The sequence below is a fragment of the Manacus candei genome, unplaced genomic scaffold (genome assembly GCF_025592945.1).
Source record: "Manacus candei isolate 608988 ecotype Guabito, Panama unplaced genomic scaffold, ASM2559294v1 h1tg000028l, whole genome shotgun sequence".
NCBI classification, from domain to species: Eukaryota; Metazoa; Chordata; class Aves; order Passeriformes; family Pipridae; genus Manacus; species Manacus candei.
Genome location: NW_026138076.1, coordinates 38,140,748 through 38,154,977, shown reverse-complemented (window position 1 = coordinate 38,154,977; position 14,230 = coordinate 38,140,748). Strand labels below are relative to the sequence as shown.

At 43.7% G+C, this 14,230-nt stretch overlaps 1 protein-coding gene across 4 annotated transcripts in view; it reads left to right on the top strand.

Annotated features, from left to right (window-relative positions):
* HERC3 (HECT and RLD domain containing E3 ubiquitin protein ligase 3) overlaps nt 1–14,134 on the top strand; it is a 48,524-nt gene extending 34,390 nt beyond the window's left edge. For 3 of the 4 annotated variants that reach the window (XM_051789744.1, XM_051789742.1, XM_051789743.1), the window contains exons 18-25: nt 1,603–1,773; nt 2,400–2,543; nt 3,828–3,994; nt 5,079–5,145; nt 6,911–6,993; nt 10,149–10,332; nt 11,099–11,201; nt 12,344–14,134. In XM_051789744.1, the coding sequence (XP_051645704.1) occupies nt 1,603–1,773; nt 2,400–2,543; nt 3,828–3,994; nt 5,079–5,145; nt 6,911–6,993; nt 10,149–10,332; nt 11,099–11,201; nt 12,344–12,552 (1,128 nt within the window). In that variant the 3' untranslated portion in view covers nt 12,553–14,134. Of the gene's footprint in view, nt 1–1,602; nt 1,774–2,399; nt 2,544–3,827; nt 3,995–5,078; nt 5,146–6,653; nt 6,744–6,910; nt 6,994–10,148; nt 10,333–11,098; nt 11,202–12,343 lie in introns of those variants that run through there. The other variant, XR_007904864.1, reaches the window with a different exon arrangement.
* Nucleotides 14,135–14,230: the final 96 nt, after the last annotated feature.

Below are 14,230 nucleotides of genomic sequence, written 5' to 3'. Positions count from 1 at the left end.
ACCTCTTTGCCCTGGATGTTGCAAAGGCAGTGCTTGGTGTCTTTTCACTTCAAAATGTTTGGCAACATCAGAACTGCCAGATGTGCATGTGATGGAAATTTAAACCGTAGAGGGAAGGAGTAATTTTGTATTTATGATAGTCCAAGGATAAGAAATAAGGTGAGGTCTCTATTAGAGGAGCTGTAAGACTGGAGAATTAGACAAACTTTCTGGTAAGTGGACACTTTTTTCCAAGTTTCTGCCTAATGCAGGAGTGGTTGTTACTTCTAACAATGAAGTGAGAGTTGAAGACCAGCTGCTGATGCTGTTTGTGGTTGCAAGCAGGAGCTGTTGTCAGCAGCCCCACCTGCCTGTTTACTATGAAGGGCACAGACCTGAGGCCCTCTAGGAGAGCCTGTTGACAGGAGGTGTTCAGCTCCAGCACCCTTACCCTGTAGGTGGCAGCCAAGCCAGCTCAGAGCCAGGCTGTGACAAGGGCAGCTGGCCTCTGTTCCAGTGTAAATGTCCCAGCACCAGACATTTGCCTCCTGAGAGAGGCAAAGCACTGGGCACTGACCCTTCATCCAGTGCAGCTGGGTCTGGGACTAGTTCCATCCTTTGTGAAATGAGTTTACTGAGGTCTTTGGTTGTCAGATTCCTTCAGGGTGGAAAACTCATCACAGTTACTTGTGGCCATGGTGCTGGTTCCAGGTAATACTCATCTCTTAGCTCTTCTGTGGCTGCTTGGGCACATAGCCTGCAGCAAGGTACAGGAGGCTTGGCCTATGCTTGGATGCTACAGGCACCTTCTCCTGCTTTGATTTTGTCACCCTTCTGCATATGTTTTCAGCTGCCCAGTTTGTGAGCAGTGCACTTCTGAGAGGAGGGTATCAACCTTATCTTGGCAGAAGAACAGACTGGTAAAGGTTTTGCTGTCCACAGAGGTAGGATCTTAAGAAGGCAACCACATAGGGTCAGAGAAACCAGTAGTTCTGTGCATGCTGGAATGGAGGAAGCCTAGTTACCGGTGGACTTCTGTCTCAGGTTTAACTGACTTTGAAGCTGAATTTTCAAATGTGAAGTTGGCATTTACTATGGACAGTGCGTGAAAAATGTGTGCTATATGTGGCCAAAGCTTTGACTGGACTTTTTGCCTTGCCCAACTCCAGAAAATCCATGTGGATGAGGGCTTTGAATTGTATGTGGTGGGTTCTTGGTGCTTTACCAGATGCAGTTGTCAACTATCTCCTTGCTTGGTGTATTTGTAGCACTGCTTTCCCTCATGGGCTCTCTACCTCTTCTCAGGGTGTGTTCACATTTAGTTTCTGGCATTGGTAAGAGCATGAATAAAGGAATTTGATCTCTTTGTTGCTCAAACTTGGTGAATTGATCAGTGGACTCAAAACGCAAAACGTGTTGGTATGAGAAATGGTGTGGGAAATACCTGTAGGCATACAGGCACTCACACTTGTGCAGAGTAAGCATGTGATTCTTGAACCCTGGGGAAACCAAAATAAAAGTGTAATGCAGAAAGGAACACCGGGCATATTTGTTAACTGTTTTCCTTTCACAGGAAGAAAGAAGTTGAGCAGTGGCTGGTTTTAACCTCTCTTTTATTTACAGGTTGCAATAAATGGTGCAAATTTGCAGAATGTCTTTATGCTTCTCACACTGGAGCCTCTGCTGGCCAGAAGCCCTTTCCTGGTACTTCATGTTCGCAGGAGTAACTTAGTTGGTGATGCTCTAAGGGAATTGAGCATCCATTCAGACATTGATTTGAAAAAGCCTCTTAAAGTAAGTTTTCCCCATATCTTTAGCACTCTCTCACCCAGGAAACATTTCTGCAGCCTTTCAGCCATTCACATTACCACTTCACCAGTGTACAGTAGCTTCTGCGCAGGTAGAGCACACAGGAACACTTGATCTAATCAAGGCAAAGGTTGAGTGTTTCTCTTTTCTGACTCCTGGGGTGTCTTGGCAGGAGGCAGCTTACAAGGTTGCAAGCAGAGGGTTTACTCTCTTCTCTCAGTATGTCTAGTGTACAAGGGGCAGGGGAGGAAACATTTCTATATTATTCAGTGTCTGTTTTACCCTTCTACAGGCTATTTCCAATAGGACATGTTTTGTCTCTGAGAGATTGCTACAGTGTTCAGTAGCTGCTATCATGTTGCTGCTTTGGTTATTGGTACCACAGGTGGTTATTTATGATTTGCTGGAGGAGTTAAACACTTTCAAAATATCTGATTTGCCACCCCCTGTTGCCTTTCTGTCCCTGCAAGCAGAGCACTGAAAGGAGCTCATAGGTTGCAGTGCGTTTGGGCACTTTGGACAAATTGCTTTGCATGGCTTCCAATTAGGAAGATGTCTGATTCACTCAGTTTCAGCTCTGCATCCCTGTTGCTGACCTGCTTTTTCTACAGGTCATCTTTGATGGTGAGGAAGCTGTTGATGCTGGGGGAGTGACAAAGGAATTTTTCCTCCTGCTTTTAAAAGAACTCCTCAACCCTATCTATGGCATGTTCACTTACTACCCAGAGTCAAACCTGCTGTGGTTCTCAGACACGGTAAGCCTTTGCCCTCTGTACATGCAGGTTGAAATAATATGCTGCATTTAAATGACAAGGAAGTTAGAGGAAAACTATGGGAAAGAAATTATCTTCCTCTTGTTTTCTGCCCATGATACAATGTGAACTCTATTTTAAGTTAGTGTAGATAGGTCCATTAACTTTAGTAGAATGGCAATGGTTGTGCCTATTAAGGAGTTGGCTCTTTCTCTTTATTCTTATCCCATAATAAAACTTGTATTAAGGGTCAGATGACAGTTAATAGAACTCTTGTTATCTTGAATGTGACTGTCATGTGCTGTTGTACAGAACGAGAGGTTTAGGTGGTAATGGCATTAGAATTCTGTGCCTCCCTTGCTGTTCACATAATTGCAACCAATCCACTTAGTCATGCATCACTATCACCTTCAGGATCTAAACTTGTTAAGGCTTTATGTGAGGAAGCTCTTAAACAGCAAAACACATGGTTTCTAGTGGAAGGTGGTTGGTTTTGGGAAAGTTTGGAGTGCAGGATCTGTATGTGTCAGATAGCATTATGCTGGAGATGGTAGTTTATGTCCTTTTCTTCACCTTCCTAGGTAGCAAGATGGAAAATGGTGTTGTCAGTCTCCCCCTAAGTTGTAGCTGCCCTGGTGGGGTTCTTTTTAATTTATTATTTATATTTTACAAGGAAGGAAATTACATGGTACCTTTTGCAACTTGTAAACAATGTTATAGAGCAACCACTCCTCATGTCAGTGCTACAAAACAAGTCTTTTGACACCAAGAATAGTGACAGTGCAAGCACTGAAAATGAGTCACATACTTGGAACATTTAACAAACATAGGCAGCCAGTCTGTGACTGACATAACACTGTGAGAGTAAATATGTGAAGAAATGAAGGTCAATATGCCAACACTTGTGCTGGTATATTTGCCTGGGTGGCACTGTGGTTATGGAAAAGCTTTTAATTGCAAATAGGGTGGGTGATAGGGAAAGAATTGTTGTTAATGTCTAAATGCAGAGGTAGGTAAAAAGGAAATAAAAGGCAGATAAGATGGAAAGCTGCTGTTGCTATTTCCACAGCTTACCATGGCTTACAAAAGTATTTGAACATGGTTTCTGAATCTTTATTTCTGTGCCACACTACAACAAGGAATTCACAACAACACTGGGACCTGATGGGAACTCTCTGATTTTGTCCCAGCTGGAAAAGCAAAGGCTGTCATCTTAGTGCATGGAGGAAAGAGTACTGTGCATTGCACCAGTGTGTCTCATCAGGATTTCTCTGTGTGGTTTTGCAGTGTTTTGTAGAACACAACTGGTTTCACTTGATTGGCATCATATGTGGTCTTGCAATATACAATTTCACAGTGGTAGACCTTCACTTTCCCCTGGCTCTGTACAAAAAACTCTTGAACGTGAAGCCCTGCCTAGAGGATTTGAAGGAGCTATCCCCTACGGAAGGAAGGTATGAAAAACAAAATTTGCAGCTTTTCTGGGAAGGGAGACCATCCAACTGAGAACAAGAAATGCCAAACTAGGTAAAAGCTGATCAATAAAACACCTCCTGATCCTTCTGAGTGACTGGTTAATTTGGGCGACTGTGATCATAGCAAAATATATGAGCTCATGGTGAATTTCATGTAAGACTTCTCTCCCACAGGCTATTGGATCCATCTGCTTAGTCTCCCACCCTCCTGACCCCCTGAAACTGGGTATCAGCATAACCAAAAGATACCTAGCACACCCTTTTGAGAACAGGGGTGGTTGCATGCATGATCCCAGATCACAGCCTCAGCCTTTCTCTCAAGCCAGGCTCGAGTTAGATCTGCTGTGTGTCTCCTGATGTAGCCCCAGGTGGGAACTGTATGTAATGTGAATTGTCCCATCCCTGAGCCAGTGTAGCTATGACCTGCTCCCATGCCAGAAAGAAGTTGAATAGAGCGAAAGAATTACTTTTTCTAAACGGTGTATTAAATCTTTCTGCCTAATTGCATGGGGATATTGGTTCCCTCTGACACTGAGAAGTCAAGATCTCACTGTCTGACTGCCATCTTAGTTTTTTTCTGCTGAGTTTCCATCTGATTTGTTTGCACCAAGGAACGGCTGTATTTACATTAATGAGATAAAATGCCAGGGAAGACAGCAGCAGGATTTTGAGGGACAGGAGAGTATTTTTTACATGAGGAGGATACAGATATAATCCACCACTCTCTCTTCCTCCACTCCCTCAGACCTTTGTGTGGTAATAACAGAACTAGAACTTAAGAACTAGAAACGTAATCCAGTTAAAGGTGATCCATGTACTAAGTAGGCATGGACTGTATTGATAATTTCAATGGATTGACATTTATCCTGCTTCCTACAAAACATCTCTTTATTTGAGGTATATTTCTTTCTTACCATTTGGGGTGACTCAGATTCTCTCTCGCAATCCTGTTACCCACATGTATGATGCTGTTTACTTCTGCTGAATTTGTTTTCCCTGTTAGATGTATGGCTTTTTAAATATCTGATTTTTTTTCTCATTTCTTTCCCTACCTGTTATGTAGGAGTCTTCAGCAACTTTTAGATTACCCTGGGGAAGATGTGGAAGAGACATTCTGTTTGAATTTTACAGTAAGATACATTTAATATATCATTTCTGTGATTATGGTACAGTTGAAGCCTGTCTATTTGTTCATGTACTCGCCTGTAGCACATACCCCATGTTAATGTTAAAATGTTCTTTGCTGCCAGCCCCCCCTTGTTCTTTTGTATGTGGTCCTGAAAACTGAGCTAGTAAGTAGATTAAGCAGAGTGGTTTTCAAAATAACTGTGTTGTCACTGTGACACGCCTTAAATGCCATTGGCTAACTTCTCGTGCTAGATAGTGAGAGGGAATTCCAAAATCCTTCTTGAAAATAGAAGTTAGGTTTTGACATCACTAGGTCAATTCGTGAAATGCTAATGCAGTTTAGAATTTCCCTTGCTGTCCTAATATTAATATTTTTTTTTAAACTTGAAAGTTTGTAGTGTGTGTACTTGGCCAGACTTTCTTAGGAACAAAATGCTGGAGGCTGTTGCTAGGAGACTTGCTGAGGTAGTCAGCTTTCCTGTGTACTGCAGCAGTAAAAGGACTTTTTTTTAATAGCTAATAACCTAGATGCAATAGTTTCTGTTACACAGTAGAGATTCCCTGAAATTAAGAGTTCAATATTGATAAACTTTATAATATCAGATACGGCCCTCAACACGCACAGACATTTAGAACATACAAAGAGAAATGACACTGTTGTTCTCCAGCTGTGTTCTCCGCTGACTTGAGCAGAGTAAGGCCTTCCATGTTTCAATGTCTTTGCTTCAAAGTCCTAATGCTCTAACAGGTTGTGAGTGATGGGTTCATCAGCTCGATTGGGGTTTTCGACTCTTTGTCTGGGACCTGCCCTGGGGTAAAAACAAGGTACATGAAACTGCTAGTCACTGTGAAGAACCTTGCTGAGCTGGGAGAGTGGTGTCCATTTCCTTGTTTCATGAATGAGAGCACATAAACTCTCTTAGATCAGACTTATCTCTGAAGTGAGTCAGACCTGCATCTGACTGTCTCCTGCAAAACAGAGCTGTAATTTGGGATGAGGTAATGAAGCCATAGTGATGATAATGCAAACTGTGTAAAAAAGGATACCTTTGAAGTAGCACAAGAGACTTTTCTCCATTTTCTTTTTCACACAAAAGGGCATTCTTACTTTCTTTCTTACATTGTATATTACATAGTATATAAAGATATACAGATATATCTGCTAAAACTTTGACATGAATAAATAACTGATGTCCCAAACCTTGACATTAATAACTCATCTTGCATGTCAAAATCAGAAGCTCTTTTGTGAATGGCAACTTGAAAATTGACCCTTTTTCAATTTTTTTGGGTAACCAGCTGATGTACAAAATATAGGTTTGTACTGGTGCCATCTTAGGTGAGGCAAAAGCAGGAAGACGTCTGTGGTCATGTCATATTCCAGTGAGAGCAAATGAATTACGCTACTGAGTTTCTGTTATAAAAAGGGAGTCCTTTTTATTGCCACAGCTTGTGGGCTTAGCTAAAAATCAGGTTTTTAGTTATCAATCTCTTTTTTTTTTTTTCACAGGAAGTTTATCTAAAAGAATAATTTTTACTTCCTTTCTGAGTCCACATTTAGACTTAATAGCAGTCCTACAGCAAATATAAGTGATGGAAGGTAGGTGTGCTACACAGAGCAGAGAAAAGAAGTTTCTGCATATACAGTTTTCTTTGGCCCACCCTTTATATGCCAGTCATCAACTATGAAAGAGAACTCTGTATCTTACTGTAGGCATGTGCCCTGGAAAGTACTTCTGGTAAAATTGATTTCCTGGTTTTGTATAGATCTGCAGGGAAAGCTATGGTGTGACAGAGCAGAAGAACCTGATTGAAGATGGAGATAAAATTATAGTGCAGAAGGAAAATAGGTAAGCCAAGGGTACGTTGGGATGGACTCATACTTGTGGTGGTCGGGTGCAATGCTGCAGAAAACTTATCTGAGGTGAAACACAGGAGAGAATTAGTAGTCACTGCAAATAAATTCTAAGACCAGTTGTTCCAAAGGTACCAGGCACTAGTGGCACTTGAGCAAAAAGTGACTTTTCATCATCTTTCCACCCATGTTTGGAAAATGTCCCACACACTTTTGGACAAACATCTTCCCTATAAAAGGCCTTCATGTAGACCCTTGGCGGTTTTCTCATTTTAAGGAGAGATTGCAGTATGATTTTGGCCCTTGAAGGTTAATATCCCTGATGACTCAGACAGGAACTGTACGTGACCAACAAAACTGAATCTGGCAAACTTGTTTATACTCTTAATTCTGGAGCCGGAAACACTTTCCCTTGAGTACACCCTGACCACCATCCCTGATGACAGCCATTAGGACCTACTGTACTTGGATTCTTTTCCATTTGACTGAACACCCCAGAGTTATTACTAGCACAGCTACCATTTCCCCCCCCTTTTTTTTTCCAGCTGCTGAACTATTTTCTTCTCATAATCCTGTAATGGGATTTCTATAAATGCCATTATTACTTGAAGCACTGTTCAGATTCTTACTCTGCTGGCAAAACATTGTGATCCAGTGACTACTCAGCAGCATGGTTAGGGGCTTGTGCTAGGATTGCTGAAGACCTTGCTGGAAGCCTGGAGATGAAGTAATTTCCTATTAATCTGATTATTTAAAAGGGTTCTGATTCCATCTAAAGCCATTGCTGTAACAAAAGCTTTGTCTGTGTTACCTCCTTACCTACCTTACGACTGCCCAGCATGGTGCAGTGACACAGCTAAATAGCTGCCTCCATGCAAAACCTACAGGGAGATGAAGCAGTGTAATTCTGGCTCCCTGCAAGGAGAAGATGGACTTCAGGTAAATAGAGAAGAGTTTAATTTACCCTTGCAACAGTGAAGGAAAGATGAAAATGGCAGTGATAGTACCCTTTAGGTGTTTAGGCTGGGCACATACACTCAAGAGAAAAACAACCATTTTTCTACTGTATGCCATACAGTACAAAGGATATGCCATACAGTACAAAGATTTTAGCTGAGCAAATGTTTGGGAAGAGCACCCAGGTTAGCTTCTGCAACTGTTTATTAAGTCAGGATGGGAAACATGAGAAGAAAATCCTTAAAGAGAAAGGCTAGTGCGTAGCTCCACCAGCTTAACATTCCAAAATTCAATTGCTTCATCTTGACTGGAGTTTTGAACTCAGGCTAACCTCTAAATCCAAGTCTAGACATGGCTGTCAATTTACCTTACAGTGCTTAATGACTTCCTCCACTTTACATTTAGAGGCCAGGGACCAATTTGCTGTCCCTGTAGCCTGAATAGTTTGCTGTGTGCACGTCTCCAGGCACTGCCCTTCCCATATGAGGAAAGTTCATTGGGAACTGAAGAATGCACAGGATTGCTTTCACTGAAAAATGCCAAGTAGTAAATGCCTGTATTTTCCCTCTCTACTTTGGAGTTCATAAAATGTTCTTGAAAAAGAGTTCATGACCGTAACAGCCGGAGAGGTATTAAACAACAGTTAAGTGCTTAATCAGCTTGGATTTCCCTAATGCTCAGGTGACTATTGGGAAAATTACAATAAAACAAATGCACTGGAAAATAACTCCTCCTTTGCTATATGATTTCTTATTCCAAGTTTTCATTTTTGTTAGTCTGCTTCCTTATATCTTTTTTTTACTTTCTCACCTATCCCTTGCTGCTCTTGCATAGTGTATGTGTTGAGAATTCCTCCACCAAAAGGCCAAAATATTTCTTTCAGTTTTGATGTCCTCAGCTAGAGATTGAGGTATTGGATTCTATGCTGTTCTCTGATCTGCTTGTCTTTTGAGTGCAGGTGGAAGCTGCTCTTAAGCATCAGGCAAAAATGATGCTGCCACACACAGTGGTTTCATGTCCCAGTTTGCCACATTGCCTGGTGCACTATTCAGATGTTAAAACAATTTAATATTGGGAAATATTTTAAGTCACTGCACAAATGAAATTCTTGTTTGCACTCAGATCTTGGTGCTTTGAGAATAGGAACAAGAGAGTAGAATGAAGCTGTTTAACCTCCCAACAAAGTCCAGAGACTGCCACAAGTTTCTTACCAGTGACTACAGAATGTTGTCTTTAATGCTGTTCTTGGGAACCCTTGACAGAAAACAGGGTTGTCATTCTGACAGGAGTCATTCTCTTTGCCACGTACTCCAAATGCACAAGCCATATGTTTATTTAACCAGAGTGCAAAGGCTGAAGAGGAGGTTTATGTGCTTTCATAGGCTGTTTTCTTGCTCCGTAGTGAGGGGTGGTGATTTCTTTTAGTAACTTTCTTTGGGGAGGGAATTGGCAGTTTCAGATGCAGACTTCAGAGTAGGATTTCCTCAGTCTGTCCCCAGACTACAGCTTTGGCTTTGAAAGTGCTGAACCACTGGTGAGACTTACTGGGGACTGAGTCAGCAGGAGCTGAAAACTGACTACACTAGGCTCTTATTTTCAGAAGTGATGTCTGCTGGGCACTGTCTGTTCCCTCTCCCCAGCAGAGCTCTTGCTCACAGCAGCCTGGCAGGCTGATGTCACAGTGGGTGGGCACAGACCCCTGAGCTGAGTAACCCTGGACACCTGTGGACTGAGAAGATCTGTAGGTTATTTCCTGGACTTCCTAAACAGAGTGTTGCAGGAGCTGGGCCAGAGGGTGGATATGTTCATTTGGTGACTGTATCCTGCTGTTTGCTTAACACAGCCTCTGTGCAGGTCATGGGTCCCATAGGGAAGAGGGTTCTGTTCCTGACACCTCTCCAGTGCTTGCTGCCACTCACTTTGTGGGCAACTGGTTACAAGGCCATTGGGTGTGTTTACTGGTAGTACAGAATCTGGGCTGCTGGGCAATAATCTGACACATGGTGGTAATTGCTGCTGAATACTTTGTCCATGTTGCAGTGACTCAGTGAGAGGAGGGCAGTGGGTTGAACCTGTTGGAGACTCAGGTTTGCAAAACACATTACAGGCAGAAATAGGAAAACTTAGCAGTGCTGCTGCTTTGGCATACAATTAAAAGTGCTTTCCTTTGCCTGCTTTCTCTCAATGCAATAGGGAAGAATTTGTTGAAGCCTACGTAAATTACATCTTCAACCTCTCCATCCATGAGTGGTACACGGCCTTTTCTACTGGCTTCCTGAAAGTGTGTGGTGGGAAAGTCCTGGAACTCTTCCAGCCCACAGAGCTCAGGGCCATGATAGTTGGAAACAGTAACTACAACTGGGAGGAACTGGAGGAGGTAAAGCTTCCCTCTTGTATTTTTTTTCTTTTTCTCAAGTACCAGGATTGTGCAGTTGCACGAGGTGGGCATTAACCTATGTCACGAGATGTAATATGCCTGTTGTCTTTTTTTTTTTTTTTTAAATGCTCCTTGTACACCTTGCTGTCATTCACGTGAAAAGTTTTTTACTGGGATGTCTTGCTACTGATGAAGCTCAGGGAGGAAATTCAGGGTGAGGAAGGATGGGGAGAAGGACTTCATCTGCTGTTTTTAGGGATGAAACCTAAGACTGAAGGGAAGACACAAAGTCAGGGTCTTCACCTACAGTGAAACTCAGTTGCACAAGGGCAAGAAGTGCACAGCCAAGGGTTCAAAGGGGAGTCTGGGCACCAAGTAAGGGTTGTTATCTCTCAAAATTCATGGATGAGCAAGTTATTCACTCTGTCTCAGCCTCAGCAGTAAAAGCGGCTGTGCAGTGCAGCACACGTGATCCTCTTCATGAGTTCAGCCTGTGAACAGGCACTCTAGGATTTCTTGTGACACCTGTAATGAGCTGAACAGCAGAAGCCTTATGTCTGCCTTCCTCACATTGCTGGGAGAACCTTTGCTGGGTCTTTGAGCCATGCTATTGCCCAGCACCCATCCTGGGTTCTGTTTCAAAACTGTCAGGCATTTATCTGATGTCAGATTGATGTCAGGTACTAGAAAAGATGAGGTGTGGGTTCTGCTTAGTCTTTGCTTTCTAGTGCCAGCTGAAATGATGTGATGTTTTGATTTTTAATAGAGTGCTGTCTATAAGGGAGACTACACTGCCACACACCCAACTGTGAGAATGTTTTGGGAGACCTTTCATGCATTTCCCTTGGAAAAGAAGAAGAAATTTCTGTGTAAGTATCTTGCAGTGGTGCAGAGTGTCTCCTGAAGACTCAGGTGGGAGTGGCTGCAGAGTTTCATTGCATTAAGTGCTAGAGGGTGATCCAGCATGAATGGCTATCTCCTGAGTTATCTGCTGGTCAGATCTGGTTTTCCCCCTCTGTTGTGTTGGGTTTCTTTCTTCTTTTTTGTTCATTTTTATCTTCAGAATCACTAGGTGTGATACCTGCAGAGCAGGATCCAGTGCAGTCTCTCACTAGGTACTGGCGAGTTCTACCTAACATCAGGTGAACCTCTTCCCTGTGGGGGTGCAGAACACAGGCACAGTTACCCAGAGAGTAACAGTGATATCTCCATCCTTGGGAATACTCAAAAGCTGGGCACAGTCCTGGGCAGCTGGGTCTAGGTGGCCTACTTGAGCAGAGGGGTTGGCCCAGAGGACCTCCAGAGGTCCCTTCAACCTCAACCACTGTGATTCTGTGACTGCTGGAAAGACAAAGGCCAGCGTTTTTGTGTGAGGCTTTTTTTTTCTCCAAAGCAACAATCAGTCTGTTTAGTTGTTCTGCATGTTTGAGTTGGAAAAGTGGCTCAGCCAAAATGTGCAGGCTGAAGTCAGCAGCTGTAGAGAGGGTCCCAGGACTCCTGGTACACAGCAGAAGCTTTAGTGGGTATCTCCCCCCGTCCCCTCCCCAGACCACCATAGGATGGTGCACAATGGTCACTCTCAGGGGGCAGAGTGACTGTGGTGGGGAGCAGCAAGGAGGAGCCCCCCCCCAGTCCTGGCATCCAAGGTGGTCTGCCTGGGAGGGATGGCAGGTGGGAGGGTGGCTGGGCCCCCTCTCCACAGGGCTGTGCCCCTGCCATGGGCATCAGGCAGCTTGGCTTTGCTCCTTTTAACCTGTCCAGGCAGGAGAGGGAACTTTTAAGGGAAGGGTGTGTCGTGGGCTGTTCGATTTACACATTTGTGCACCCAGCACCGACGCTGCTCTCCTGCAGCTCTGTGAGCCAGCCGTGCCCTGCATGGAGCTTGGTCAGGGCTTCGGCCCCTCCAGGCAGGTTCTCATGGCACAGGTGGGGATGAAGTTTGCCTTCAGGTGCAGCCCTCGGTGGGAGGTCACCTGCCTGAACTGTCCAACCTTCCCTCTGCTTCTCCCAGTGTTTCTGACGGGCAGCGATCGCATTCCCATCTACGGCATGTCCAGCCTGCGCATCATCATCCAGTCCACCACCAGTGGGGAGCAGTACCTGCCCGTGGCACACACCTGCTACAACCTCCTGGACCTGCCCAAGTACAGCAGCAAGGAGATCCTCAGCGCCCGGCTGGTGCAAGCCATCGATCACTATGAGGGGTTCAGCTTGGCCTGACCGGCACAGGAGAGGCACAGACACTTGGGTACAGAGGCAGAAAACAATGAGCTTGGGTTTTATTTTTGTAAGGGAATGGATCTGAACAATTTTTTTTTGGAAAATATAAATAATAATAATAATAATAGAGATTAAGCAGTCTCACCCTGATGCTGCCAGCATTTTGTGGGGCTTCAAGTAGGGCGAGGCTGTTGCTTTGAATTTCCTTATCTACTGAATGAAATCAGTTCAGTGGGCATTTCTGTTCTCCTTCCAACTTGACATCACTGCCCTCCTGGCAATTCCTTGTAGTTTGCTTTTATTGCCCCTATACACACACGCATACACACACACACATACCTCTGCTTTTAATCCAGTTTAAATATTTTGATGTTTCCTTGCATTTACGTTATGGTGGAAACTGAGGATCTCAGTAATGTCCTCTTTGAAAAGCTGTGATTTCCCCCCACCCTTTTTTCCTCCCTTTTTAAATGCAAGCTGGTTCTTGCTTGCTTTGAATGGAAATATCCCCTCTGCCCTTTGGTCCTTGGTGGATGGTACGGGGCTGGGATGTCATTTTTGACCCCCAGAGCAGTGCATTAGTGATGCTGTGTCTTTTTGCATCAGGCTGTCTCATGGAAAATATGGTGGTTTAGGGGCATTGGCTTGTTTTTCCTCACTTGTCCTGTGTTTTGTTTCCAAGCAATGTCTTCTTAAAGAAGCCTCAGAGTCCTCTGGAGCGGAGTTTGTGTTCAGGCTTGTGGAAGGACAAACCCTACCTGAAATAACGGGTTTCTCAAATTGCCTCTCTTGTATTGTGTGTTTGTCTTGGCAAGTCTACAGACTACATGGGTGGATTTTGCTGAGCCCTGTTATTCCAATACAAGGTGAGGTGGCTGCTTTTACCACTGCCACCTTTCTCCAGAGGAGTCACGTGTGTGTGTGAATGTGCGTGTGCCAGGGTGTGTGAATGTATGAGGTGTTACAAGCTCTTCAGTCTGGTCAGGTCAAACAAAGGAGCACAAGATCCACTTTTGAGCGATAGCTCTCAGAGATTGGTTTTATTTTGGCAGCTAGGGTTAATTTATTTTGCTGTTTGAGAGCAGCCCCTTCACTTGACAGCTGTTTTGCTGGGGGGGGACCTGAAGGACAATCTATATGAACTAGACTGGAAATATTGAAAAATCACTACCTAAATCCATCCTGTGTGATTGGAGAGCCTTTATCTTTCCCCCCAGTCTCGTCACCCCATTAAATAAAATTTGAATGATTCTTCCCTTCCCTTTCCCCTCCACCCCCCAGTTTTTCAGGTCTTGATGTAAATCTCATTTTAAGCCTAGGGTGGTTTTGACATTGACTTGTTATTAGGACATAGTATTTATGCACCATGTTCAATAGACAGTATTGAACTTTGCACCTCGTAACAAAAGGTTTGAGGCTTCTAGGTTTTTTTTTTTAAGACAAGCTGTGGGCTACATGGAGAGCCCTCCAGCCTCTTTCTAATGCAGCATTTAAGATAAATATACAATTATATCAAATGTTTATTTTCGATGTGTGTGTACATAGTACAGTATTATGCAATAAATTTGATGTTTAATTCTGACTGAGTGGCTGCCTTCTCGTCTTGGGAAGTAAAGGAGAGGCTGCTCCAAGCACTGGCCCTGCCTGGCCCCCTTGCCTCACCGTACCTCTGAGCGCT